At 37.5% G+C, this 25880-nt stretch overlaps 2 protein-coding genes across 2 annotated transcripts in view; both read left to right on the plus strand.

The window, feature by feature from the left end:
* Positions 1-736: 736 nt before the first annotated feature.
* On the plus strand, positions 737-16532 carry nfx1 (nuclear transcription factor, X-box binding 1). The gene is made up of 23 exons (XM_015007202.2): positions 737-975; positions 2457-3296; positions 5099-5260; positions 5475-5552; positions 6383-6488; positions 7464-7535; positions 7645-7784; positions 7994-8093; positions 8174-8391; positions 9372-9469; positions 9551-9581; positions 9660-9742; positions 10420-10528; positions 10675-10794; positions 11517-11596; positions 11677-11907; positions 12524-12597; positions 12674-12775; positions 13924-14061; positions 14177-14243; positions 14660-14805; positions 14891-14995; positions 15823-16532. The coding sequence occupies exons 1-23, from the start codon at positions 957-959 to the stop codon at positions 15893-15895; spliced, it is 3192 nt and encodes a 1063-aa protein (XP_014862688.2). The 5' UTR covers positions 737-956; the 3' UTR covers positions 15896-16532.
* A 735-nt stretch (positions 16533-17267) lies between these two features.
* The window catches only part of smarcd3b (SWI/SNF related BAF chromatin remodeling complex subunit D3b), a 51644-nt gene continuing 43031 nt past the window's right edge, over positions 17268-25880 (plus strand). The window contains exon 1 of the mRNA XM_088001168.1: positions 17268-17913. Coding sequence (XP_087857294.1) covers positions 17902-17913 — 12 coding nt within the window. The 5' untranslated portion in view covers positions 17268-17901. The remainder of the gene's footprint in view (positions 17914-25880) is intronic.

The following is a 25880-nucleotide window of genomic DNA, read 5'->3' on the forward strand; positions in this document are numbered from 1 at the left end:
TGGGGTGGACCGCTCGCAGTCAGTGAGAATTGTTATGAAAATGTACAGAAAGGAATCATCACCCACTATCCTCTACAGTGCTTAATTTAAATGTGATAACCCCCGCTCAGTAATAAAATGCTCTGACCCAGAGCGCTGATGAGAAGAGGAGGGGTAGGGGTGCGGCAAAAGACCTGGCATTGATTCAACATTGATTAGATGTTGATCAGACATCGGCATTTCAGTCATTAGATTTCAACCACAAAACATTGATTCAGTGACACAGTTTCAACGGTTTGATTGGATGGTTGTTTGATGGTTGATCCACTGTCATTTGTCGACTTCAACGAAAAATCAACAATTCTAACTATAAACCAACGTTGATTTAACGTCATGTGCTACCTGGGAGATGTACAAAGAAATATAAAAGAGCCAAAAGCATCAACAAAATGCCACTTAACCACACTCTGTATCTGAATCTTTCAAACTTTAATTTACTTATGTATGAAGGCTGAAAAATATATTCAATTTATTTAAATGAATTTGGGTCTATGACACTCATAAAGTGCCCACAACTGATTTTAAAATAAATAAAAACTATTAAGCTTGTTTTGATTAGTTAGTACTTGAGTTTTTCTTGGAAGGCTACTTTTTACTTTTATTTGAATAAAAATTTGCAAAAGTAATTAAATTTTGGGGTGTTTACTCTACTAGGTTGTCCGTTTTATTTTGAAAATCCAGTTCGGAAGTTCCGGCTTTACAGCATTCTACTTGCTAGCCTTCAGCTAGCAGGTGTCGCTAGGTGGGTTTAAGTAGAGGAAAATAATAGAGGTTCATCGTGATTTCCGGTCAGTGGTAACAGCAGAGAGCAGGTGAGAAGGTGGACTCTCTCACCGGCGGCCTGGTCGGACCTGTCAGCTCCTCTGATTCAGCCTGCTGCTATTAAACGTGTTTAGGAGAAGCAGAGTTCAAAGTGAATGGCTGAAGGCTCCTCAGGTAACCGCTTTACTTTCTACATACGAGCGAGTGAAAGTGTTTGAAGTTATATTTTAATTATCCGACATAAACAACTCGATTAGCCACATTAGCGAATTTACTTACAGTTCATTGCTATGCTAGCTGTGTTAGCCAGCTGTTAGCAGTAACTTTTTAATCAAGGTTAATGTTATGATTGTTGTTCAGCCGAGCTTTGACGCTTTCCTCACGTTATTTGACATAAATGCATGTGACTGGGAACTTTGAAACCGACTTACCACCTGAGCTGGACACTGTAACAGGAGCTGGGAACATGTGACTGGTTCTAGCTCCAGCAGCTAGTGGGGTTTCTGTTTGAACCAGAAAGCTGCATTATGGTTTACAGTTTAAGTTTTACAAACCTCTGAGGGTATCGGACGTGGATCTGGATGGTTCAAATAAATTATCTGATTTAAGAAGGGGATATGTTTATTTTTATGTAGTTTATGTTCACAAGGTTTACTGAAATCTCAATATTAGAAGATTAGAAACTATTTTAAGTATTTTTAGCCGAATTTTGACAGAAAGTTTCAAATGTTAACAGGATCCTGGTTAGGTTAAAAACAAATTACATTGGAACCTTGAATATTTTGTCATACAAAATCATAAGAAATTATTAACCTTGATAAATATCTTCCTTTAAAAGCTAAATTACCCCATTGTTTTACAAAATACTATGATTGTACAGAAATAGCTAGTGAATTTAACCATAAGAGGCCAAAGATTGTTGAAAAACATTGCTCATTTTAGGGCTAAAAGATCCAAGTTAAAATATGTTCTTAAATAAAATTCTCTTTTATTCGTTCACTGCCTGAATAATTACATTTTTGTACTGAATCCTTTTTTAACTCATTGGTCTGAGTTTGCAATCTTTAGCTAAAAATGCAAATTCATGTTTTTACAAAAGCATATTTTAGCAGTTTTTCGATGGAATCATGTGTTTGAATTTCCATAATAGGATGGCCTGAAAAGTAGCAATATTAATTTTTAGGTCTAATTTTGTTATTGGGTTAGAAATTATGAACTTTTAAAAAATCTTTTCCATAAGAGTAAATGACTGTTAGGTTTAAATTTTGGAGCACATCTGGCCTGCTAGCACAGGAAGTTGATGCGTTTGGACATTTTTTTGTTCCTTTCAAAGGCAAATAAAAGATTTGTAACTACAAAACATTTTATTTTTTCAAAAGTTAAACTGGCTTCTTGATTCAGTGTAATTTTCTAGTAAATTGCAGAGGAATATTGAAAAAACTTTCAACTTGAGGATTTTAACCTTAATGGCAACTATTTGGACCTTTTTTGGTCTTCTGTTGCATTTTGTATGACTAGTTAATAAATTTGAAGTGGAAAACTGTCTTTTTTTCTAAAATGAAGCACTGTGAAGTGACTAACATGTTACAGTTCCCCCTGATTCTCTCCTGTCAATCAAACATTTTCAGTTACTCTGCTATCTTTTCTGTCTGCAGACCCACCTGACCTCAATCCAGATGAGACGCCACATCACAAGCAGCACCACCACAGCTCCAGAAGAACCCGGCCCAGATACAACAATGACAGAAACCTCAGCGGTCACAGCTATGATCCAACTCAGCAATATGGAAACTTTCATCAAGGTTTCAAACACACATTCGGCCAAAATAATTCAAATTACACTCAGTATGCCACTGCTCCCTATCCAGAAGGGGATGTAGCCAGGAGAAGAGGCAGAGGAAGAGGATGGAGAGAAGAAAGCAGAGGTTTAAATGAAAATGTCAGAGGTTCTGGTTACCAGCAGCAAAAACCTGGTAGGAATTCAGATCTTTTTGCTGCTGGCAACAGATACACCACTTCCATGGACGGACCTGATGCGCCAAACTGGAGAAGAGACAATGGGAGCAGAGATTTTCTGGTAACTCAAGTTAAAAAACCAAGAAGCACCAACCAGGAGCAGAGGAAGGGAGAAGAAAATGAGAAAGGTGATCATACTCCCATACCAGATCAAAGATCTCACGGTTCCAGAGAGGAGACCGCCAAGAGAAGACCTCAAACGTACAATCAACAGAGGAAAAGCAACGACGTAAAGCAACGTCAGGGACCGATCAAGCCACCAAAACCTTCTTCTCATCAGGATTCGGGCTCAAAGAGGGGGGAAGAGGAAGGAGCTGAACATGTCCGAGCATCTCAGGATCCCGCCTGTAAATCTGGAAAAGTCTCAGGGCCGCAGAAGCCTTTTCAGGGAAGAGGCGGGAGAAGGACGAACCATCAGAGCGTCAACTCGGGTCAGAGGAGTTCGGACAAAATGCCAAAAAGCAAAGAGACACAAACAGGTTGGATCACAGTTTTTGACAGTCATTATGGGAATCAAATTCACTGAAACAACTTTTCACGTTGCATATTTTCACAGAAAATAGTCCATAAATGAGCACAATATGGAAAATTATTAAAAAAAATGTAAGCATGTGCTTCCCTAATTCATATTTATTGAATTATTGCGATTTATATAATCGCAATAACAAAATATATCGCGATATACACGCAATCAATATCAGTAGATGATACATCTGATTTCTCAATAATCGCACAGCATTCTGTGAGATGTATTTTAGCCACTCAACCTCTCACAGCTGGCTGAGAAAGGTTGGTGAAATCTACTAACTCCCTCACTCTTTGGTTACCTAGCAACTCACTCACTCTTTGGTTGCCTAGCAATAGCCTATGGAGTAACTGCCACAGCAGCTCTGTGCCTCATAACTGTTGAGAAATAAAAAACAGCATTGATTGAAAACTGGATAAACAGGAAAAGTTATGCCACCAGTTTGGTATTATTTAAAACAAAAAACTAATCGATAATTATCTACTGATGTATAAGACTCTTAATTTTTGTTTTGTTTTGTTATGTTTTTAGCCATATCATCTAGTCCTAGCACCAGCGACATGATTTTTGAGGCACTTTGTTTTGAGTTTAGATTAAAAAAAAAAAATCAGATAAAAGTTAATCTCTGATACATAAATGTGGACAATATTGCTGGATTTGAAACTGCCACTTCCTCCACGTAATTTGCAGCACATTTTGTCCTGACATGTTCAATGTCCGTTTAACGTTTGTTTAATTTGATTAAACAAATCAAAATAACACACTCAAACAAGTTTGTATGCGTCACACAATCAAACCGTCAGATAACATTATCACCCCGTGAAAATAATAGTCCAAATTGTTTGGATGTATTTTTTCTTTCTTTCCTTCTTACAGGAAGTTTCTGTTTAGATGGAAAGCTCATGTTTGACCGGTTTTGCTTTTCTATTTTGCACACAGATTTGTGGTGGATTTCTTTCCTAAAGAAAAAGATAGAAAACTTCAGATACTTCACAAAGGAGATATCAACATACATGGAAAAACCTTGCAAAAACCTTCTATTATAGTAGAAAGACTTTAAGTATTCAACTGTGAAAAATCTGGATCACTTCAGGCTGCAGTGTGAACGTCGCTTTAAATGGGTTAAGTCACATGTGTCAAACTCGAGGTCCCTGGGCCAAATCTGGCCCGCTGTAGCTTTTTATGTGGCCCTCTAGATTCTAGACTAAACATTAAATGTGCTTAAATATTATGTTATCAATCAGACTAATGCAGGTTTTCTCTGCTTACTGCCAAATTATATCAATCAGTTCCTCCAGTTTCTTGAGAATTACTCGCACTACCTCATAATTGGGAGTTTATTGCAGATTTTTCTCAAAAATTAAAAACTGTTTTACCTGTACTAAACAGCTGCCTTAATTATTTAGTCATATTATATTCCATGAATGTACAAATAAGAGCAAATATTGCAAATATTTTCAAATTAGTACCACAAACACTTTGTTTTTTATTGCAAAAAATCACAAAAAGAATCATGAAATCCTGGAGGAACTGAAAAAATGTTCAATATTATTTAATTTTAAGAATTCATTGATATTTTAACAGTTTAGCTGGTTTTATCAATGCATTTTGGCACAACCGGCCCTTTAAGAGACCTTCGTTTTGTTGATTTGGCCCAAAACGAAAATGAGTTGGACCCCCTCTGGGTTTAGTTGACCTCTGACCTCTGTGTCTGGGCATTGAGGTCGGGTTTCCTGTGCGCTCTGTTCTCCGCAGGGTGCCTGATCGAGCAGCTGTCCGAGGAGAAGTACGAGTGCATGGTGTGCTGCGAAGTCATCCGGGTCATGGCCCCGGTGTGGAGCTGCCACAGCTGCTTCCATGTCTTCCATCTGAACTGCATCAAGAAGTGGGCCCGGTCCCCGGCCTCGCAGGCGGACGGTACGGCCCTCACACACACACACACACACACACACACACACACACACACACAGACGCACACACAGAACGTGACCCTGATTCAGAATAAGCGATTCCTGCTGATTCAGCAGCACGCTGTGCTTTGTAGCGATTTGAAAAGAAGGAGCAGGTGTTTTTTTGTTTTTTGTAACTCTGACTTGAGCTCATGTTGAGCTGCTGATTCTGTTTCGGTCAGATTCTGCTGAAGGTTGGCGTTGCCCCGCCTGCCAGAACGTGGCGCTGAAACACCCGACCACCTACTTCTGCTTCTGTGGTGAGAGACGACGAGCCGCTTTCTTTCCTCCTTTTATCCATATATCATCCTTCTTTCATTTGTTTGTCTGTCTATCCTCATCCATCCATCCTTTTGTCTTTTATTTGTCCATTTCTTTACATGTCTTTCCATCTTTCTGTCCATCATCTACCTTTTCATCCATCCATCACCTTTATTTATCCCTTCTTTTGTTCTTTCATCCATCTTTACTTTCGTCTGTTCTTTTTTCTTTTTGTCAATCCTTCCTTTCTTTTGTACTTCTGCAATCTTTTTCTCCTCCATCCATCCTCGTTTCTTGTTTTATCCATCCATCCATCTATCCTTTTTTTTATTTGTCTTTGTTCATCCTCAGCATCCATCCATTCTTCTGTCCATCTTTTCTTTTCTGTCCTCTTACATATCTATCCATCTTTCTTTCCTCTCTCTTTTCATCTATTTGTCATCCATCTGCTCGTCTTGCCTTTTATCAATCCTTGTATCAATTTTATTTATTGTTTCGTTACTCCTTTTATCCTTCTGTCCGTCTTCTTGTTCCCCAACTCTGTCTGTCCATCCTCATCCCTTCTTCCCTGCTTTCTTCAGTTTGGTCACTGTGGGAATTTCAACGATAAATGAAATGTTTTTAAAGTGATTTTTTTTCCCCCCTATTTTTAAACATAAATGTGTAGCAACACATCCTACTCATCCTAATCACACAGCAATGTGTTTTTTTACTAAATATTTTTATTATATATTCAAACTAACTAATAGAAATACGATGCAGTAATTTTGTTAAACATCAGTTTCCTCTCATCTGCTGGAGCTGAGATTTCCTTTCCGTCGATCGGCAGGCAAAGTGACGAACCCTGAGTGGCAGCGCAGCGAGATTCCCCACAGCTGCGGTGACATGTGTGGGAAGAAACGGAGCGGAGCGGACTGCAACCACCCCTGTAACATGTGAGTTGTGAAAACACAACAACACTCTAAGCTGCAGGACAGAACTGAATGTTGAGTAATACTTGATCAGACAAGAGAACGAACACAGCGCTGCATTTCTACAGCTGGCTAGGAACCAGAGGTTAGAAATTAGAATTTTTGTGCCAGAATGACATCCAGGACATGTTCCACCTCTTGTTTCTGAGGTGGAACATGAAAAATAAGGGTGAGATAAAGTGAAATCTGCAGATTCTGAGCATAAATATTCAGCTGTTTAAACATGAGCAGAACAGGATATGCAAAAGGATTCATGAGTGGTATGATTAGACATGCCTGTGCATGCAACACAGGCACATGCCTGTGAATTTTAGTTTGTTCTGTTTGCTGTGAACTTTCTTATGCGTCTTGAATAAAGAAAGATGATGTTGATGATTAGAGTATTGGCATAAAAATGAATGCTAGATTTCTGGAGCTGTAACTACTAAGCCTGTCATGACAACAAATTGTCCCAGAAATTGTTGCCACAAAATGATGATATTGTCATTTTAAGACCATTTTCAGCTAATGTGATAATAATAATGTCATATTAATGTGAGTGGATCCTCTCAAAGAATAAAAAAAAACTATTAATTTCTAAAGAATATTTAACACTGGAACTGGAAAACATTTTAAATATCCCAAATACACAAACAAAGCAATAATAAATAAATGGATTATGAGCAAAATGTAACAAAATTACATTAGAAGAATCGAAAAACAGGCAAAAGTGGCAGGTAGTGCAAACTAACTACTTCATACTTGGTATGAAAATCCCAACTTTTCGACTATATCAAATGATTGTTGTCCAAATGGAAATTATAGCGCTTGTTGTAATTTATCAACAGTTAATTGATTTGTTTCTTAGACTAGTGGAAAAGGGATTTATTCTGGTTTGTCTCATAAAATCCCAGTAAAGTATGTAGATTTTTTTGGTGACTTTTTGGCGTTTCCGCTCAGCTTGTGCCACCCTGGACCTTGTCCTTCGTGTCCTGCCTTTGTCACAAAGTCCTGCGTCTGTGGGAAGATGAGGTAAAAGCACAAACACATCTTCATGTTGCCCTTTTTTATTATTAGTACTTCCTTACTATTGGATTATTTGTCAGCTTGTTTGATGCTTTTGATGTTTATTTTGCTTTAGTCAGCCAATGCGCTGCGGCCAGGCCTCAGTCCTGCAGTGTGGCTCAGTCTGTGGGGCTTTACTCAACTGTGGTGAACACTCCTGCGCTCAGGTGTGCCACAGTGGGGCGTGTCAGCCCTGCCAGCAGCAGGTTCAGCAGGGTGAGTCTCCTCAGGCACAAAACACGGTTTATTTTTATTTATTTTCATTTAAACTATAAAGTAAATGGTGTATGATGAGACAAGATGGCATTTCTTTAAGATATTGTAGCAGATTAGATTAAAAACTGATAAAAATGGAAACTATTTTGGCAATTATGGACACAAAACTATTTGAGAAAAAATATTTCTGTCTATACTCTTTCCTGTAGTTTGTTACTGTGGCATGACGCCTCGTACCGTCCTGTGCGGCACAGATAAAGAGGGATTTGACGGCACGGGACATTTCTCCTGTCAAAAGGTTTGCTCCAAGTAAGTGTCTATGCTGTGGAAATGACATGGAGTTGTTCACAGAGTTCTCCTTCGGTGACCGGAGCCCGTTTTCTGCTCAGGATGTTGAATTGTGAAGCTCACCGGTGCCATCAGGTGTGCCACCGCGGGCCGTGCCAGCCGTGCCCGCGCTCCCCCAGCCTGGTGAAGACGTGTCCCTGCGGTCAAACGCCGCTCTCCAAACTCCTGGAGCTGGGCTACTCTGAGCGGCGCAGCTGCTCCGATCCCATCCCGTCCTGCGGAAAGACGTGCAACAAACCTCTGCCTTGTGGCTCCAACGGTAAGGAATGTTTTACAAACATTTGAAGCTTTTGAATCTATGATTTTGGACTCAAAGATGTTTGTCGTGTGTTGTTTGACTCAACAGTTTAGTGATCATCATGCTTTTTTTTTTTTTTGTTAAAATCACAAAATCTTGCCAAGTATTTTCTATTTTTTAGAGCAAATATCTTAATTCACTTGAAATAATTTAAAACTAACTTACCAACAACTTTTATGCAAGATATAGGAGTTTGCTTTGAATCAATAATTTATCAATATTGATTTTAAAAAAGTACAAAATCTGCTATTAAATTATTTCATTTGTAAAAATGTATTACAAGAAGCGTTTCCCATGTCATAAGTGATACAAATCTGCCAGTGGAACTAACACTTTTTCTTAATCCATATTAAGGAACAATTGACTCAAAAAAAGTTACTTTTAAATTACTGAAAAAGTTACTTTTAAGTTGGTTTGTTATTTCAAGAGTACGTAGACATTTGTACTAGAAACTAGACAAAAGTACTTAGGAAGATTGCGTTTTTGCACTGTTTGTACTGATAGGACATGATAAATGGCTTGAAATATAAGTGGGTACATTTGCTAACAAAGCTTTTGCAATAAATAAATAAATAGGAGGAACATCCTTAAGAGTTTTACAAGCTGCAGCTGTGAGTCCAATGCAGATGAGGAGCAGAAATCATTCAAATTGTTGACTTCACAAAAGAAACTGTGGAAATTTATGGAACCAAACATAAACAGTTAAACTTTTTCTGAAAAGTTTGATCAAATGTTGACAAAATCAAGAACTCCCTTAATTTACCTCTTCATCATCCTGCAGACGTTAAAGTTTATCTTTATGATTTATTTTTAAAATCTGTTCTCTGTCTTCCTGCTGGTCCATTGTGTTGGTTTTTTACTGCAAACAGGAAGTGCATCATCAGAAGTCTGCTGGCATTGTTTTTGAAGCATATCTGCAGATTGTGATCTTGTTTTTTCAGACACCATCCATTTGTGTCAGAATCTGTGCCATGAGGGGAGCTGTGGGCCGTGCACTTTGACCTCCACCATCAGGTGCCGCTGTGGCGCCAAGACCAAGGTGGGCCGCAACGTCATCACAGCAGATACGTTTTCAAGTTTTTCAAACTCTCGATCTGTAAAGACACTCCTTTAATTTCAGGAGGTTCCTTGTGAAAATATTCGAAAAGAAGGTAACATTTCAGCAGAGTGAAATATGACATCACTGCGTATGTCACTTCCTGTTGTAAATGTCTCCCGTTTCCATGCAGACGAGCTCGTCTTCACGTGTGAGAGACGATGCAACAAGAAGCGCTCCTGTGGTCGGCACAAGTGTGGAGAGCTTTGCTGTGTGGTGAGTCCGCAGTAATCTGGACTCCGGTTTGGCCCGGTTGAGTCATGCTGGTTCTGAAGCCCGTTTGGGTCGCTGGACCCAGAAATATAACATATGATGTCCTTTAGCTGAACCAAGATGACTGTGAGAGAGATCCAGCTCTTTGTCAGGCTGTCCATCCATCTATATCTTTATTCATCCCTCAATCAATCCTTCCATCGTTTTATTATCCATCTGTCCATTTATTCATCTTTTTCTTCGTTCGTCTGTCAATTAATCCTTCCATCTCTATTCATCCTTGCATCTCTTTATTTATCCTTCTGTCCATTAATCAATCCATCTTTCTCCTTATTCGTCCATCTGTCCACAAGACAATCCATTCCTCTTTTTCTTTTTATCCATCAAGCCAATCGTCCATCTTTTTCTTCGTCTTTTGACTCCTCAGTCTCTGTATATCTCATTCTGGAAATGTAGAAATGTCTTGCAGCTCTGTTCAGTCTTTTCTTTTGTGATCCATATTTTTCTGCCTCTTTGTTATTCATCACTTTGTTTTGTCACATAAAATCCAAACAACTCTCATGGAAGCTTGTGGTTGTTACAAAATGTGAAAAAAGGTTAAGAGGAATGAAAACTTTTGTACAACGAGTTGAAAGTTTGTCTGAACTGCAAAATGAGTTTGGTATTTTGTCTCCATCCAGAACGCAGATCACAGATGCCCCATGATCTGCGGCTACAAGCTGAACTGCGGACTCCACCGCTGCCAGGAGCCGTGCCACAAAGGGAACTGCGAACCCTGCTGGCAGTCAAGTGAGACATTTTATTCTGCAACCAAACCTCTAAAACAACACATAGATAAACACAAGACCCAGTTTAAAGTTCTGACATCATTTCTCTGTTTTTTTTTGTGGTGTTATGTTTGGCTCTGAGTTTGTTACGACTCCTCCTGTTGGCAGGTTTCGATGAGCTGACGTGTCACTGTGGCGCTTCTGTGTTGTACCCTCCAATTTCCTGTGGCACAAAACCACCCGAGTGCAAAAACCTGTGCTTGAGAAGACACGAGTGTGACCATCCAGGTAAGACGGGCCGATAACGACATCCACTGCAGCTTTAAAGAGGATTAGGACTGAAACGATTAATCGAATTAAACACAATTAATCAGACTAATCATGATTAATCGATTGTTCAAATAATTATGCTTACTGCAATAATAATTGCATTAACTTGAGCATAAAGACTAAACAAAATTGGATTTATTGTAAGAACAATCTTCTCATAGCAATAATTAAGCCAAAACTGTACAAAAAATCATACATTTTTCATTTAAGATAAAAAAAACAAATATATTTTTTTGTAAATGCTATTCCCAGAACTCCTCAGGTACAATATTGGAGCTCTACATGCAAAATTTTTGCTTCTGTAAGAAAAAAAAAAATCCTATTTAGCACCTTTTGCTATTAAATTAATATTTAGTTAATAAAAAAAACAACTAAATAATAAACTCTTCATACGTTGATGATAGAAGTATTTTTTTTAAGATGCAAATGATCACGCGTACATTAAAGAAATGCAATATTATTACATTTTAGGCAATAAATGTGATGAATTAATAGTTTATTTCATCGACTAATGTATATATTCAAAAAAGGATTAAGTGGTCAAATGGAAAATCTGCAGAATGTGCCAATTATTTTCTCATATGATCGATTAATCATCAGAATAATTGACTAATTGTCAGAATAATTGTTAGTTGCAGCCTTAAACAAGAAATTTAACATTTTTTCTTCCTCTGATTTAGTGTTTCACAACTGCCACAGCGAGGACAAATGCCCGCCTTGCACATACCTCACTCAGAAATGGTGCATGGGAAAGCATGAGGTAAAACCCCACAAAGGCCAGAGAGTTATTTTAGTTTCATTCATTTATTATTGCAGTAAGCTTGTTCCTTGGCTCCACAGCAACGCAGCAACATCCCGTGTCACCTGCAAGACATTTCCTGTGGTCTGACGTGTAATAAGATGCTGCCTTGTGAAATGCACCGCTGCAAACGCCTCTGCCACCGCGCAGACTGCCTGCCAGAAGGCGGCTGCCAGCAGCCGTGCATGCTGCCCCGGCCGGACTGCGGCCACCCATGTGCGGCTCCGTGTCACAGAGGCAGCAGCTGCCCACGCACCACCTGCACTGCCAAGGTACAGACCACTTTCTATGAATTGTTTCTGACAAAAAAACAAACCTGCTGCAACGTAGCAAATGTTTAATTTAGATCGGGGTTGTTCAAAGTGCGGCACGGGGGCCATTTTGTGGCTGAATTAAAAATGATCTGGGTGATATTTTTAATTTGCATAAACCTGTTACCAACATAATTTATAAGGTTCAACAATAAGAGTCACGTTCATTCAGAGACTTTTATTGAAAAGCCAACATTGCTCCACAAAAATCAGCTTTTATTGAATTTATTAAATGTTTTTAAAAAGAGGGATCCAAATTCGGTTTTTATAACTGAGAAAAAATATTGTTCAATCAAGCTCAAAACAATTTGAAAACTGATTTTCTTTCTTTTAATACAGCAAAATCACATTTATGTTTGTCTGTACGATGAATAGCATCCCTTTGTTTAAAAAAAACTGTAAAAATTAAATGACTTTATTTGCTTGCTTGCTTGCTTGCTTATTTTTCTTTTTTTTCAACCCACAAGTACTTTTGACTGAACAATTTTGGAAAAACTTTCACACCCCTGATTTAGATCAAAACATCACTACTGCTTAAATTACTTTTAACAAAGTTTCGGACTCATGTTCTCATCAGGTAGCGCTCCAGTGCGACTGTGGTCGGAGGAAGGAAAGTGTTGCCTGCACAGAAGCTGCTAATTCCTATCAAAGGTAAATTCTCCTCACTTTTAGTCACTTTCTTTCTGTTTTGCAGGTAAAATATTCTTCTGTAACATTTCCTCCATAGATACGCAGCCATCGCGATGGCCAGCAAACTCTCTGACATGCAGCTCGGCGACTCCATGGACATCGGTCCGCTCCTCACCAAGAAGGAGCTGAAACAGACCAGGTGGAGGAAAACAAAACATTTTACAGTGGCTTTCTAAGTATTACTGCCTAATACTTAGGCTTTTTTTTTTTTTATACATCTGAGTCATGTTGCAACCAAAACCTCAGTGTATTTTATTGGAATATGCTGTGATAAACCAATGTGAATTAGACAATTATACAACTGAAAACAACTGGTAGTTGTTTATCTCCACCATCTTTGAACCTCTAGGGAAGGGATCCTCAAATTCTGGCCTTGAGTGTCTAATTAAGGCTCCGAGGGTGTTGTTCTTTCTGCAAATTGCTTTTTTTTTTATTTATTTTTTTATTCCTTGTACTCCACTCAACAGTTAATCTATTACTAAATTAGTTGACGACTATTTCAATTACTGATTCATCGCGATTAATCTGATAAGCTTGTACATAGTCTCATTCCAGCCTAGTTTCAAGTGTTTTGCAGTCATATCATCCAGTAACACTAGGCGATATGACTGAAAATCACATCACGACATAAGCATTTCATACCAGTCAATATCGATAATTATTGGTTAGTTTTCTTGTTTTCAGTATCTGAAATCCTGCCAAACTAGAGGCACAACATTTACTGTTTTATCCATAGTTTTAAATCCATTTTGTTTTTTATTTTTAAGCAGACATATTGAGGCACAGTGGTGGCAGTTACTTAGCAGGTTGTTGCTAGGTAACCAAAGAATGAGCAGTGAGTTGCTAGGTAACCAAAGAATGAGCAGTGAGTTGCTAGGTAACCAAAGAATAAGCTAGTGAGTAAATTCCACCAACCTCTTACTTAGCTAGCAGTAAGAGATTGAGTGGCTAGTCTTTCTTCTACCTACATTCCCCAGAAAGCAGTGCGGTTCTTGATCGAATTTCAGTGAAATTATTGAAAATTGATCATGTGTCTGCCGCTATATATATATATATATATATAACTGATTTATTGTCCAACCACACAGGTTCTTATTTGTGTAAAAAAAAAAGAAAAAAAAAAAAGAAAACCACATTTTTTCTTTCCACTTTTTGTGTGTGCCACCTACAATCCCATTGAAGTTTATACCCAAAAAGTTACCATTAGAACTGGTTTCAGTCGTTTTTATGACAGGTATTGGTTTTAGTTGGAGGTGAGCAGAGTTTTTAAAAGCGCTGTGATTTCAGGCTCGAGTGCGATCAAGAATGCGCCACTTTGGAGAGAAACCGGCGTCTGGCTGAGGCGCTGCAGATCGACTCCTCCTCCGACCCCTTCAACGTTCGCTCCTCCTCCGTTTACAGCGACAGCCTCAAGGAGGATGCCAGGTTTGACCTTTGGCTCCTGGGTTTTTGAGGAAGCCTCGTCTTTTCGTTTACGTCCGAGCAGCAGAAAATACAAAGTGGGTTGTAGCAGTAAAATGCAGCGTGACTCTGCTTTCAGGAAGGACCCGAAGTTCCTCGCTGAGGTAGAGGAAGAGATCAAGAATCTTGTTGAGCTCACCAATAAGGTAGCATCACAATCTGATACTAATTTACCTGTGGAGGTTTTTGAAGATTTGCTTTTTTATTTGCCTTTTGGGACAATAACAGACAAATGGAGAGGATTACATGTAGAAAAAGATGGAATGAGAAAATGAGAATGTGGGAGAAAAAAATGACTTTTTGGTTTAAATCATGTTTTTCTTTCTGGACATTTAAAAATATTCTGGATCAATATATAAAGGTTTTTGTTCTCAGTAAATGTTTCTAAAAATCCAAAACCTTTAATGAGGGAAAAACATCTTGAGCTGCGTTTTTTAGTAGCTACGTCTGCATGAGTTTCTGCAGAAATCCCAGCAATTATTCAGGATTAAACTGTCAGAAATCATCTTCACCAGGCCTGAATCGCTTCTCTGTTGCTCATCCTCATCACTGATGCGTGCAGGGAAAGCAGCCGAAGAGGAGCCACTGCTTCCCGCCGATGAACAGGGAGCACCGGAAGATCATCCACGAGCTGGCCGAGGTCTACGCCGTCGAAAGCGTGAGCTACGACAGCGAGCCCAAGCGGAACATCGTCATCACCGCCCACAAGTATGTCTGCTAGCAGATCCGGCGGCGGCCCGGCGGTGGTGGTGCCGCCGATTGTGGTTCTGAGCCTGTGTATCTGTATTGGCAGAGGGAAGTCGGCCTGTCCAAGCTCGACCCTGACGGCGCTGATAGAGAGGGAGACAGCGGCGCGGGCGCCTCCCCCCATCGCTCATATCAAGCAGCACAGCAGCAAGTGAGTCATCCTCCATGATTAAAGACTTTCTGACATTTTGGTTGAGACCCAAACTGAACTTTTTGGTTTGTATGTAGGTCTGTTGCAGTAAACAATAAATCAATTCATCAATTGTTTCTATTTGCATGATTTATAGCTTGTTTTTCTTTTTTCTCTTTCTATCAAAAACTGGATGAAAAAGTCTTCTGTCTGTTGAAGGACAATTTTGTTTACACAGTCTGCATAGTTAATCTTATTGGTATTTTTGTTTATTTGTTTTGTATATTTAAAATGTTTTCTAGTTTCTGTGTTAAATGTTCATTACACTGGAAAAACACAAAATCTTTCCAAGTATTTTTGTCTACTTTTTAGTGCAAACACCTTTTGTGCTCTTGAAATAAGACACTAACTTTGAAGTTATTTTTCACAAGATATAGGAGCTTGTTTCAAGTAAACAATGTCTAAATACTGATGATAATACTAACTCCACCAGCAGTTGTTTTCACTTTTAACGTGGGAAAAATGTCTTATTATAAATTAATCTTTAGTGGAACTAGCACTTCTTTTAAACCAATATTAAAGAATTATTGACTTGAAACAAGCTTATATTTCTTGTTGAAGACTTTCTTTTAAGTTAGTTTTAAGTGTACTAAGATATTTGCACTGAAAACTAGACAAAAACACTTGGTAACATTTTGGTTTTGCAGTGAAAACTGTTTTTTGTCTATCACATAAAAACCAATTAAAATGCATCACTGTGACATTGTTGCAGCAAGTTGCTCCTCATTATTACATAATTAGATTAAGGTTGAATTAGGCTGATCTTTTTTCTTTCTGATTTCTCTTAGGGCTGCGGGTGGAAGCTGGTCAAAGATGGTGAAAGAGGAGCCTGTGATAGATTATTTTGATGTTCAGGACTGAGAGGGAGTGAAGAGGAAAAACTTCAAGAGCTGCTTGTTTACTTCACTTTTCATCCGACTAAAACAATCTGAGAAATGTGATCATCTAAAGTTGTATTCAGATTATTTACAAATCCCATGATCTACTCAAATTCATCCATGCTCGGCATGAATCCCTTTGAAAATCAGTTTGTGTGCAATTTAGTAAAATCATTTTATGTGATATTATCATCTTCAAATGCAGAGATTCATTTAAAAACAGCAGGAGTTCTCTCCAGCTTACGGCGCTTAAACCAAACGCCAGGCTTTTATTTTGAGCAGTAAAATGTCTTTTGATCTTTCTGTCGGTGTTGAGCCAAGGCTGTTGTTGTAAAAATCTCATGGAGGGAGTGGGCTGCACTGCGGAAAGAAAACATTGTGGGAACACAAACACTTTGACCTAGATGGAGGGCTGCACCTCCCGAAAACCTTCTGGAGGCGTTTTGAGGTCGCCCTGCTGGAGCGTACCTGAGGACACCGAGGCGGCGGCCGATGCAGCCGAACCTGAAGCCGATGAATCATATTTTTATTCCTGAGATTACAACAGAAAGATTCATCTTTATTAAACCAAATGTACCCGATCACAACATGCCAATAAATCTGAGAAAACCACCAAGAAATGCCTCTACGACTCTTTTTAAATGCAGAAGCAGATTTTTCTAACGCAAGTAAAAATGCTACAGACATTTTAATGATTAAATTCAACTATTAGATGTTTATGACATTGTAATGCAGGAATGTTTTAAAGAACTTCAACTAAAACTATAGCAAATGGAAAGCGCATAAGATAAATTCTAATATAAAATGTTATTTCACTTAAACTTGCATAGATCTGCTGCAAAGTAATGTTTGTACAGTTAAGCTAGCAAAAATATTAACTAAATATTTAGTTCGGAAATTAAATGTTTAGTTTGGAAAATAAATATATGCTTTGGAGCTGAACATTAGTTAGCTATTTAAGTTGGAAGCTAAATATTGAGTTTAATTCCCTGATTAGATATTTAATTTGCAAGCTAAGTACTTATAAATCAATATTTGGTTTGGGAACTAAATATTTAGATTGCACATTAATAGCTTCATTACTAAGTATTTATTTAGTAAGCTAAATATTTAGCTTCCTAACTAAATATTTAATTTACAAACCATTTAATTCCATAACTAAATATTGAATTGGCTAAATATTTAGATCTGACTTAAACATTTAGTTGGGACCTAAATATTTATTTTGCAAATTAAATATTTAGTTAGGAAGCTAAATATGTGCAAATTAAATATTTAATTTCCAAACAAAACCAAAGGAAATATTTTAGGTGGACCTATTTAGCTTAAATATTTAATAAATTATTTAAATAAATTAAATATTTATTTTTAATACTCTGGCATTTATAAATGTATGAATAAGATGGTGAAAATATGACTCCATTTTTTTTATGATGATGGCTAAATGAACCAAAAAATATTCCCGTATTTTTTCTTTTATTATTATTATTATTATTATTATTATTATTATTATTATTATTATTATTATTATTATTATTTGTGTGTAACTTTACGAACTGTATCCCATTTTGTTGACATCCCCAAACCCGCCTCTAAATAAAACCTGCTGCTGATGATGAGGGGGATAATTTGTTGACGCTCCCTTCCTCTGGTAATTTTTCATTATATCGCCTCTCCAGCAGGGACCGCGCCTGCGCCCCTACGCTCCTTCTACCCCCCCTTCCCGACCGAGGCTTCTCCAATCCGGGCTCTGGCTCCATCCCCGGCTCGGCGTCCCACAGGCCAGCGCTAATAAGTCGCTTAGCTGCTCAGTAATGGGGAAGTGGTAGAGAGAGTGACAGAGAGAAAGAGAGGGAGAGAGACGCCGCTGTGCTGAAAGCCGAGAGGAAGTTGAGGTGGGAAGCTCCGGACTAAAGACCCGCTCCACACAACAGACGGACACATCCTACAGTTGCTGTTGTTGAAACGCTCCCCAAAAAGCGCATAGTGATGGAGAGAAAGGTATGGATGCTTATGCTACCTTGTAGCACATTTTGCTCTGAGTCTCTGCCTGCTCATAAATCCGCATCCACCATGAAAACTATTCCTTGTTACATTTTTTTCCTGACGTTAAGCTCAGGATTATAGTGCGCATTGGAGTTTTTTTTTTTTTTTTTTTTTTTCTCTCCGTCTTGCTGCTATTTATTGTGCGTGTGGAGGGGAGAAAACGTACCGGGATTAAATTGCGTTTGGTGAATTTGGGATTATTTCAAGGCTAGCCTTTAGGTTTAGTACGCGGCGTTTTAGTTAACGCCGAGCAAGGAGTGGGATGTGGATATTTTGAGGCTTCAGTGTTTGCCTGTCTGCATCATCACACAGCACAGTGTATAGTTGCAGGCTGCACCTCCGCTCCCCCACCCCGCCACCCCTCACCGTTTTGCAGCCGACGCAGACAGCAGCGCGGCTTGTTAACCTTGACTGGTGTGGGAAACAGACACTTGAGGAGTAATAGACGGGATGCACCTCCCTGAGGAGGGCACACCATCACATCTTCTCACTTTTTCTGCACATACGTCCCAATTTGACACCTTAATTTAGTTATAGTAATCAGAGGTGGGTAGAGTACCCTGAAATTGCTCTTAAGAGTAGCTATAGCATATTTTGACTGGTAAAAGTGAAAAGTAGAGCTAAAAAGTAAATTGGCTACTTAAAACTACAGTATGTAACTTTTATTTTATTTTTTAATCAGTTTTTTTGACGTATTTGTTAAAACTGTCACTATATGTTGACAAATATGAGACAAATAATCTGAAACGATCGATCACTCTCAGGTACTCGCTGCTAAATGTACTAATGGCGTCGTTATCGGTGGCTATGCTAACTAGCCTGAGCTTTCATGACGGGCTATGCTAGCTGCAGCGTAGTAGAGAAGTAAGGGGAAGAAGGGATGAGCAGCACCACTTAGAATTGTGATTGACAGCGCTAAGATCCTCGCTCTGATTGGTTGTTTTTAGTTAGCACTGGGAGAAGCAAATTTTTTCTGGTTATCTTCTTTATAGCATACTGTCACAGCATAATGACTGTTGTGACAGTCATTATGTTCAATAAATAGTTTCAATAAATAGTTTTAAAAATATGTATTTTTTAAATCAAATTTATAAACTACACCTTTAAGTGTGTAACTTTTATTTTTAAGAAAATCATTTTTTTATTATTTGTTAAATATATTTTTTTAAACAAACAGTGGAGTCTGAGACAGTCTGTGGAAAAAAATCAATCTCCTCCCTCAATGTCTGAATAAATGCCAGAAACAAACCAAATAGAGCTAGGAGGAGGATCTTAGTGCTGCCAATCATTACTGTGTACACGCTGATAAATGTACTAAATGGGAGAAATATAGCCACCGTCGTCATCGGTGGCTATGGTAACTAGCCTTAGTATTCAAAGCAAGCTCTACATTCCAGAAGCTGCAGCATAGCAGAAAGGAAGGGGTAGCATGCACATGAGAGTGATCGACAGCGCTGAGAACCTCCTCCTGACTCTCATTGGTTGTTTTTGACAGAGTGGTGTATTTCTGCAGTTAGTACTGGGAGCACTGGGAGAAGGCAAAAAAGCTTGTTTTTCAGATTATCTGTCTTAAACTACACTGTTGTGACAATAGTGACAGTTCTAATAAATATGTTAAAAAAAAAACATGATTTTATAAAAGTCACGTACTGTAGCTTTAAGTACTGATTAGAGGTGTGGATTACGGCATATTTTGGTACTGATCCGGTACCAAAATATACCAATACTGGTACAAATACTTTTTATTTAAGTTTTATATATCATCAAACTTCTGAGCGTTTGGTGGTGGTACAGAATTTGGAGAAAGTTTAAGTGTCTAAAAAATACTTTAATAACATATTAATCTACTTTATTATCACCAAAGTACTACAACATATCGTGATAAAAGTCCATATTTCCCACTCCTGATATAAACAATACTCAAAATTATAGTAATTTATTTTGGAACAACATGGGGCTACTGCTGCCATCCATAAATTTATGTATAAAACTACTTATTAATGTATTTTAATTTGCATTTTGGAGTGGGAACCAAAACTCCAGCCCAAAGGCCCACACAGTTGTAAATCCGGCCCTGGTCATCTGACAGAGAAATATATAAAGTTACCTGCAAATACTGATATTTTAAAGACTAAAGCAATACAAATTAAATAATAAGATTACAAAATAACACATTTCAAGCAGAAGAAGCAGTTTTCCAAAAACTATTTTTAAATAAAACTCATAAAACTAATTAAATTAGAGTAGGTATTGCTGGAAAAGCATAACAAACTTCCATGGATAGTGTCTGGTGTTTAATTCACTTGACCTCCAAATGGCAAACAGGCCCGGAAGATAGAAAATAACACTAAAACAAGAAAGTTTGTGTAAAAACAAGAACTCACACTTTAATAAACTGTAGTAAAGTTACATGTGTTTGATAAAGTATCCAGAAATGTTACTCAAATAAGAGTAGTGACACTTAATAAAATTATTAATCGATTAAAAGGTCTATAAATCTATTTTTCCCTAAAAAGTTACTCAACTAAGTGTAAATAGTTACTACTCACCTCTGATAATAACGAGGAAAACATGACTTTTAGTTTGTTGCATAAGTGCAGAAAAAAAAGTTTTATTTTTACAGTTAATGTGCTGGCAGGCTGTGCCGCACGCAGCAGCAGGAGAGAGGAATTTGGGGTGTATGGCTGAAACTAGATCTACTTCTGCTGAGTCAAAGGAAAATTTCATTTTTATGTTAAAGCAGTAGTCAGCAGCAGCAGCAGCTCCAGCTCATTCCCATAAGATCCAACTGAACATATTCTGTTTCTTCTGAGCTCCTGAGTTTTATAAAGTAGGCTTAGAAAAAGATAAACATCTGTGCTTGTTGTTTACATAAAAAATGTATTGATTTATACTACAAATCTGGCTAAGCTAATCTGTACATACAAAGTTTAAGGAATACTACTAATTCATAAAAGTTGTTGATAGTGCTATTGTTATTAATAGTATTAGTATTATTGTCAAACAATCTTTATTTATCAGTTGTGTTTCTCATCCTGCCTTTTGACCTGAAGCAACAAAATATTCATCTAAGCTACATCTCCTTCTAAACCTAGCTAAACATATTGTTGCTAACTCAGGCTAGCGGCTAACAAACAGTTGTGTGGATACCAGCAGCCATGGTTGTTATTACTAGCTAACCTATGTAGCTAAAGCAGCTTAGCATATTTTCCTCAATTGTGTTAACAAGCTTTTTCCTATATTCAGGTAGCTTTGCTAAGCATTAGCATAGCATTGGAAAACGTGTTAGCACTACTGCAGAAGCTAGCAGTTTATATGTTTCAGCTGTTAGTCTTTGTTAATAACTCCAACTATGGTGTTACAAAACAGTTAATCTAGAAATTATTGGTATATTTTTTAGCATATTTTGGTATTTGTGGCTGTTTTTTGAGCTCAAAAGTGTGTGGAAACTGCATTATTTCTATGCTAAATATATATAACCTGCTTCCAAGATTATTAACTGTTGCTTCATCACAACATAAATAAACATTGAATCAATTTTAGAATAAGTTTCTTTTTGGTTTTGTTGTTTTCTGTATGGTTAATTTGAAAAATGGCTTCATATTTGCATTTCTTACTAATTAAATTACCAAAACAAATCAACTTTCCAGTCGTTGTCTTATTGAGAAATCGAACAGAATATCTATAATATTTTATAATCATAGTAATGTCAGAAAACTCCAGGTGATGTGGATTTTTCATTCAGTTGCGATTCCATCACAGACTTTTCCATGAAGCATATTTAAAATTTCCATCTTTTCTGCTTCATCTTCTCTTTCTAAGAAGAATATTCCTCTCATGAAGAGTCAGAGTCTGGAAGATGCTTTTCTGTTTTAAGGTTTGTGGCGTAGAAGAAGTGTTTGGTCATTGTTCGGGCTGCTTCTGTGGAAAAAAAAAGGAAACGGGACTAAAATAGCTTCGTTTCAAGCTGCAGTCTTCCCTAACCCAGCTGCTGGCACAGATATCGCCCTCAGTATAAAGAAAGGAGAACAGTCCATTCTCATTAGTATGCAATGTGCCATCACAGCTTCCGATGTCTGATAAAGGATCAGAGAATCAGCTCCTTTTACAGTTTGCTGAACGCCTGACCTGCCTTTTTTAGGAAAACCACACACACACACACACACACCAGTCACTTTGTTCAGCCATGTTTGAAATTCAGCTTGGGATCCCCATCAGGGTCTCCTGCGTTGTTGTTTTTTTAACTTATTTTGAGACTAATTTTATGGAAAATTTGGGTTAGAAAGTTAAACATTTAGTGGCTCAGTTTTGTGCACATTTGTATTAACTGCTGCAACTAACGATTTCCGTAATATTTGATTAATTTATTGATTATACTGGCGATTAGTCGTTTAGTCGGATAAAAAATAGTCACATTCTGCAGATTTTTTTAAAGTCAGTATTAGAAATACATTAAACAAATAATAATTCTTTCTTAAATAAGAAAATAAACATTGCCTAAAGTGCGATAATATAGGATTCATTTAGTGTGTGCTTGATCATTTGTAGCAAAGAATAAATCTGCATCTAAAAAGAATATTTATGCTTGACTTATTAATACAGACTTGGAATTATCTGTTTGTTTATTTATTTTTTATTAATTGATTAATAATCAAATAGCAAAAGGTGATTCATACGAGAATTTGAACCAGATGAAGCTAAAACTACAGACTAAGGTTTTATGTTTTCATCTTAAATACAAAATGTATTTATTTTTTGTCCAGTTTTCCCTTAATTACTGTTCTACATATGTTTTTCTTTTGGCAAGTAGCCTTTTTTAGAGTCTATTCCAGTGATTGATTAATCAATAAAATAACTGATTAATCATGATTAATTTGAATAATCTTCAGAATTAACTAATCTCCTTCAGTCTGATACCTGTAAATAAAATCCAGTGCAACCTGCTACCTTCAATAAAGCTCAACTGTTGGCACTCCACTGATTTCGCCTCTATGAATGAGTGACAGGAAGAAAGCTATTGTTCAAAGAAAGCCATAAGAAGTTCCTTTTACGCTTTGCCACAACCCATGAGATCAAGATCGACCTTTTTGACCTATATGCAAAAAGCTAGGTGTGGCGGAAAGCTAACAATGCACATCAGCCCACCCAACATCCACATGGCAACCATGGTGGATGTTCACAGGTGATTGATAGAGATGGAGACCTGTTTTTATAAAATAAAATAATTAGGAAAACGTGAAAAACTGTTTAAAATTTTAGGATTTATGATGATTAAGTCACCCTGTTCCTACAAAAACAATACTGTTAGTTTATTGTTGCTTGTTTTTTTTTTCCTGAAAGTGCTTTTGAGTTGATAATTTTGGCCCATGTAGCAAAACGTTACAGGCTAAAAGAGCTACAACTGGAGATGAGGTTTTCCTTCCATCCTAAACAAACATCCAGACGTCACGTAAAAGGCCAGTGAATTAAAAAATTAAATCATTGCTGCTGTCAGCAATCTGGAAATGTTGTTTTGAGGTTTGAATATTTTGATTCCTATAAACTTTTTGAACATTTTACCAGTTTTTTTGTTTTTTTTTTTATTCTCCCACTTCATTACCTCTATAAATGTATTTTTACGGTTCTAAATCGAGAATTTCCTGACCTAAATTCAGAGTCTCCAGTTTCAGGAGCAGATGATTTCCGTGTTTTGATCACCGTTATCTTACCTAAAGCTTTGCAGTGTCCTGGCTCTGGCCTTTTTCCTGTCTTTTATATAGAACCATTTTTATCTTTTTAAACCTTGCTTCCATTTATAAACCAGATAATGAGATTGCCCACTCGACTCTGAAGCAAAATGTCTGGCCTGTAATGGTCTCACAGTTCAGAGCAGCTGGCTGACCTATTTTAAAGGGAAACGGTTCAATACTGAACACTTTAAACTGCCTCTGATGATCGTGCATGTTGCTCTTATACTTCTGTCTGGTTTTGCTAAGAAAAATTATGGTGAAATGTGAAAATTTTATTTAAAGAAGAATCGATGTGGGCAGTTAATCTGCAATGTCAAAAGATTGTATAATTGGTAACTGCCTTTTTGGAGGACAACTGTTCCTTCTTTGTTGGATGTTGTGTAGTTGGACAGATTTATATTCATTTTTTTTGTTGTTGCAATATTATTCATATTTTAGCTATTTTGTTATGATGCGTAACCATAGCAACAGTGTGGTTTGCAACAGGGAGCAGCTGACAAAGATTAGAAAAGCGGAAATAATATTTAATTTCCTCTCTGGGATTAATAAATATTTTTGAATTGGATTTAATTAGTAAAAAGCACGTTAAAGGAGTGAAAAATGCCAACATTCAAACTGTTACTTGACTGGAACCATTTAGCATTCATTTTATTGTTGTATGAAAGTAGCAAACATTCACATTTACATTGAAATTTGGCATCTTTAGCATACAATCTGACAATATGAGCAGTTAATTATTGTCTAAATGGCATAATTTGGTTGTTTTCAGTGGTTATGAATTGATGCGTGATCCCTGTTCGGTGTTTAAGGTTTTGTTTTTCCCTAAAAGATGTATCCCAGAATGACGAAAGGTAAACAAATCAGCACTGTTTATGGAAATAACTGACCCAAAATGTTTTCTTAACTAACCCGATCCACCTGAATCCAAGGAGATGTGGAGTATACACTTAAACCTTGCTGTTGTCATGGTAAAATAATTTTCAAATATTTGAGTGTTGCTTATATTCATTTGAGGTTAGGTTCACACAGCATTCGAATGTGACCCAAATTGGATCTTCTTTTGTCCATTTGTGACTTTTTTGCTGAAAGACCATATTTGAGCCACTTCCATAAGAACCTTCCAAATGTAATAGGCTCTCCCTTTACCTAGCAACCCAGGCAAAGCCCAGCCCGTTACCTAGCAACCCAGGGAAAGCCCAGCCCGTTACCTAGCAACCCAGGCAAAGCCCAGCCCGTTACCTAGCAACCCAAGCAGAACTCCAGTACATCTGGTCTGCCTAAAAAATACAAGACAGTTGCAGTTGATCCAAAACGCTGCTGCTCACATTTTCACTAAAACCGGGAAGATAGAGCACATCACTCCAGTTTTAAAGTCTTTACATGGCTCCCTGTAGTGAAAAACTGTTGTTGGTTTATAAATCGCTGAACGGCTTGGCACCAAAATATATTAAAGAGCTGTTGTTGGTGTTATTGTTGCGTTAACCTTCCAGATTTCTCAGATCTTCTGGTTCTGCAGCATTCAGCTTCTGTTCACCACAAACTTCCAGAAAACTGTGAAACAGCTGAAACACCGAGTTCCTCCGTTTTAGAGTTGCTTTGGAACCATAACAAGTGGAATGTAGACCAACATATTTGTGGTTCATTGGTGATTTTAACTTGTTGCTGAAATGCGCTATACAAATAAACTTGATTGCTTGATTGCTTCGTCAGCTGGTTTTAATGCTGCACAATGGCTGCTGGAAGAGACAAGCGTTTTGTCGTTGACTTTCATTCAGAATCTACTTGCTGCATTCTAGTTGGCTGTGTAGGAGGCTCTCTTTCTGCTTTTCAAAAATGTACGGTTGTATAATTGCACATCTGTTTGCAGCAACTTTCACGTGCGAGGGTAAATGTTGAGTTGGGTGGTCTTGGCCAGCAGCAGTTTATTGGGATTTCACTGCAAAAACACAAAATCTTATCAAGGTATTTTAGACTATTAAGGCAAATATCTTACTACAGTTGAAATATGACAAAGCTGAAGTATGAATAACTTTTCAGCAAGATACATGAGCTTGTTTTAAGTTAATACTATTTTGGTTGACAGATAATGTTACTTATAACAACACATCTTTCCAATATTAGAAGTGAAGTAATCTGTCTATGGAAGTAGTACTTTTTTAAAATCAACATTAAGGAATTATTGACTTAAACAAG

Source organism: Poecilia mexicana, unplaced genomic scaffold (genome assembly GCF_051168715.1).
Source record: "Poecilia mexicana isolate PSO_F unplaced genomic scaffold, ASM5116871v1 scaffold_20, whole genome shotgun sequence".
Lineage (NCBI taxonomy): Eukaryota > Metazoa > Chordata > Actinopteri > Cyprinodontiformes > Poeciliidae > Poecilia > Poecilia mexicana.

Bases quoted from the DNA above. Each gene is read 5' to 3' on its own strand.
- nfx1 (XM_015007202.2), top strand. The intron at 3,297-5,098 runs GTTGGATCACAG...TGTTCTCCGCAG, and splicing joins AAGCAAAGAGACACAAACAG to GGTGCCTGATCGAGCAGCTG. The intron at 11,908-12,523 runs GTACAGACCACT...TGTTCTCATCAG, and splicing joins GCACCACCTGCACTGCCAAG to GTAGCGCTCCAGTGCGACTG.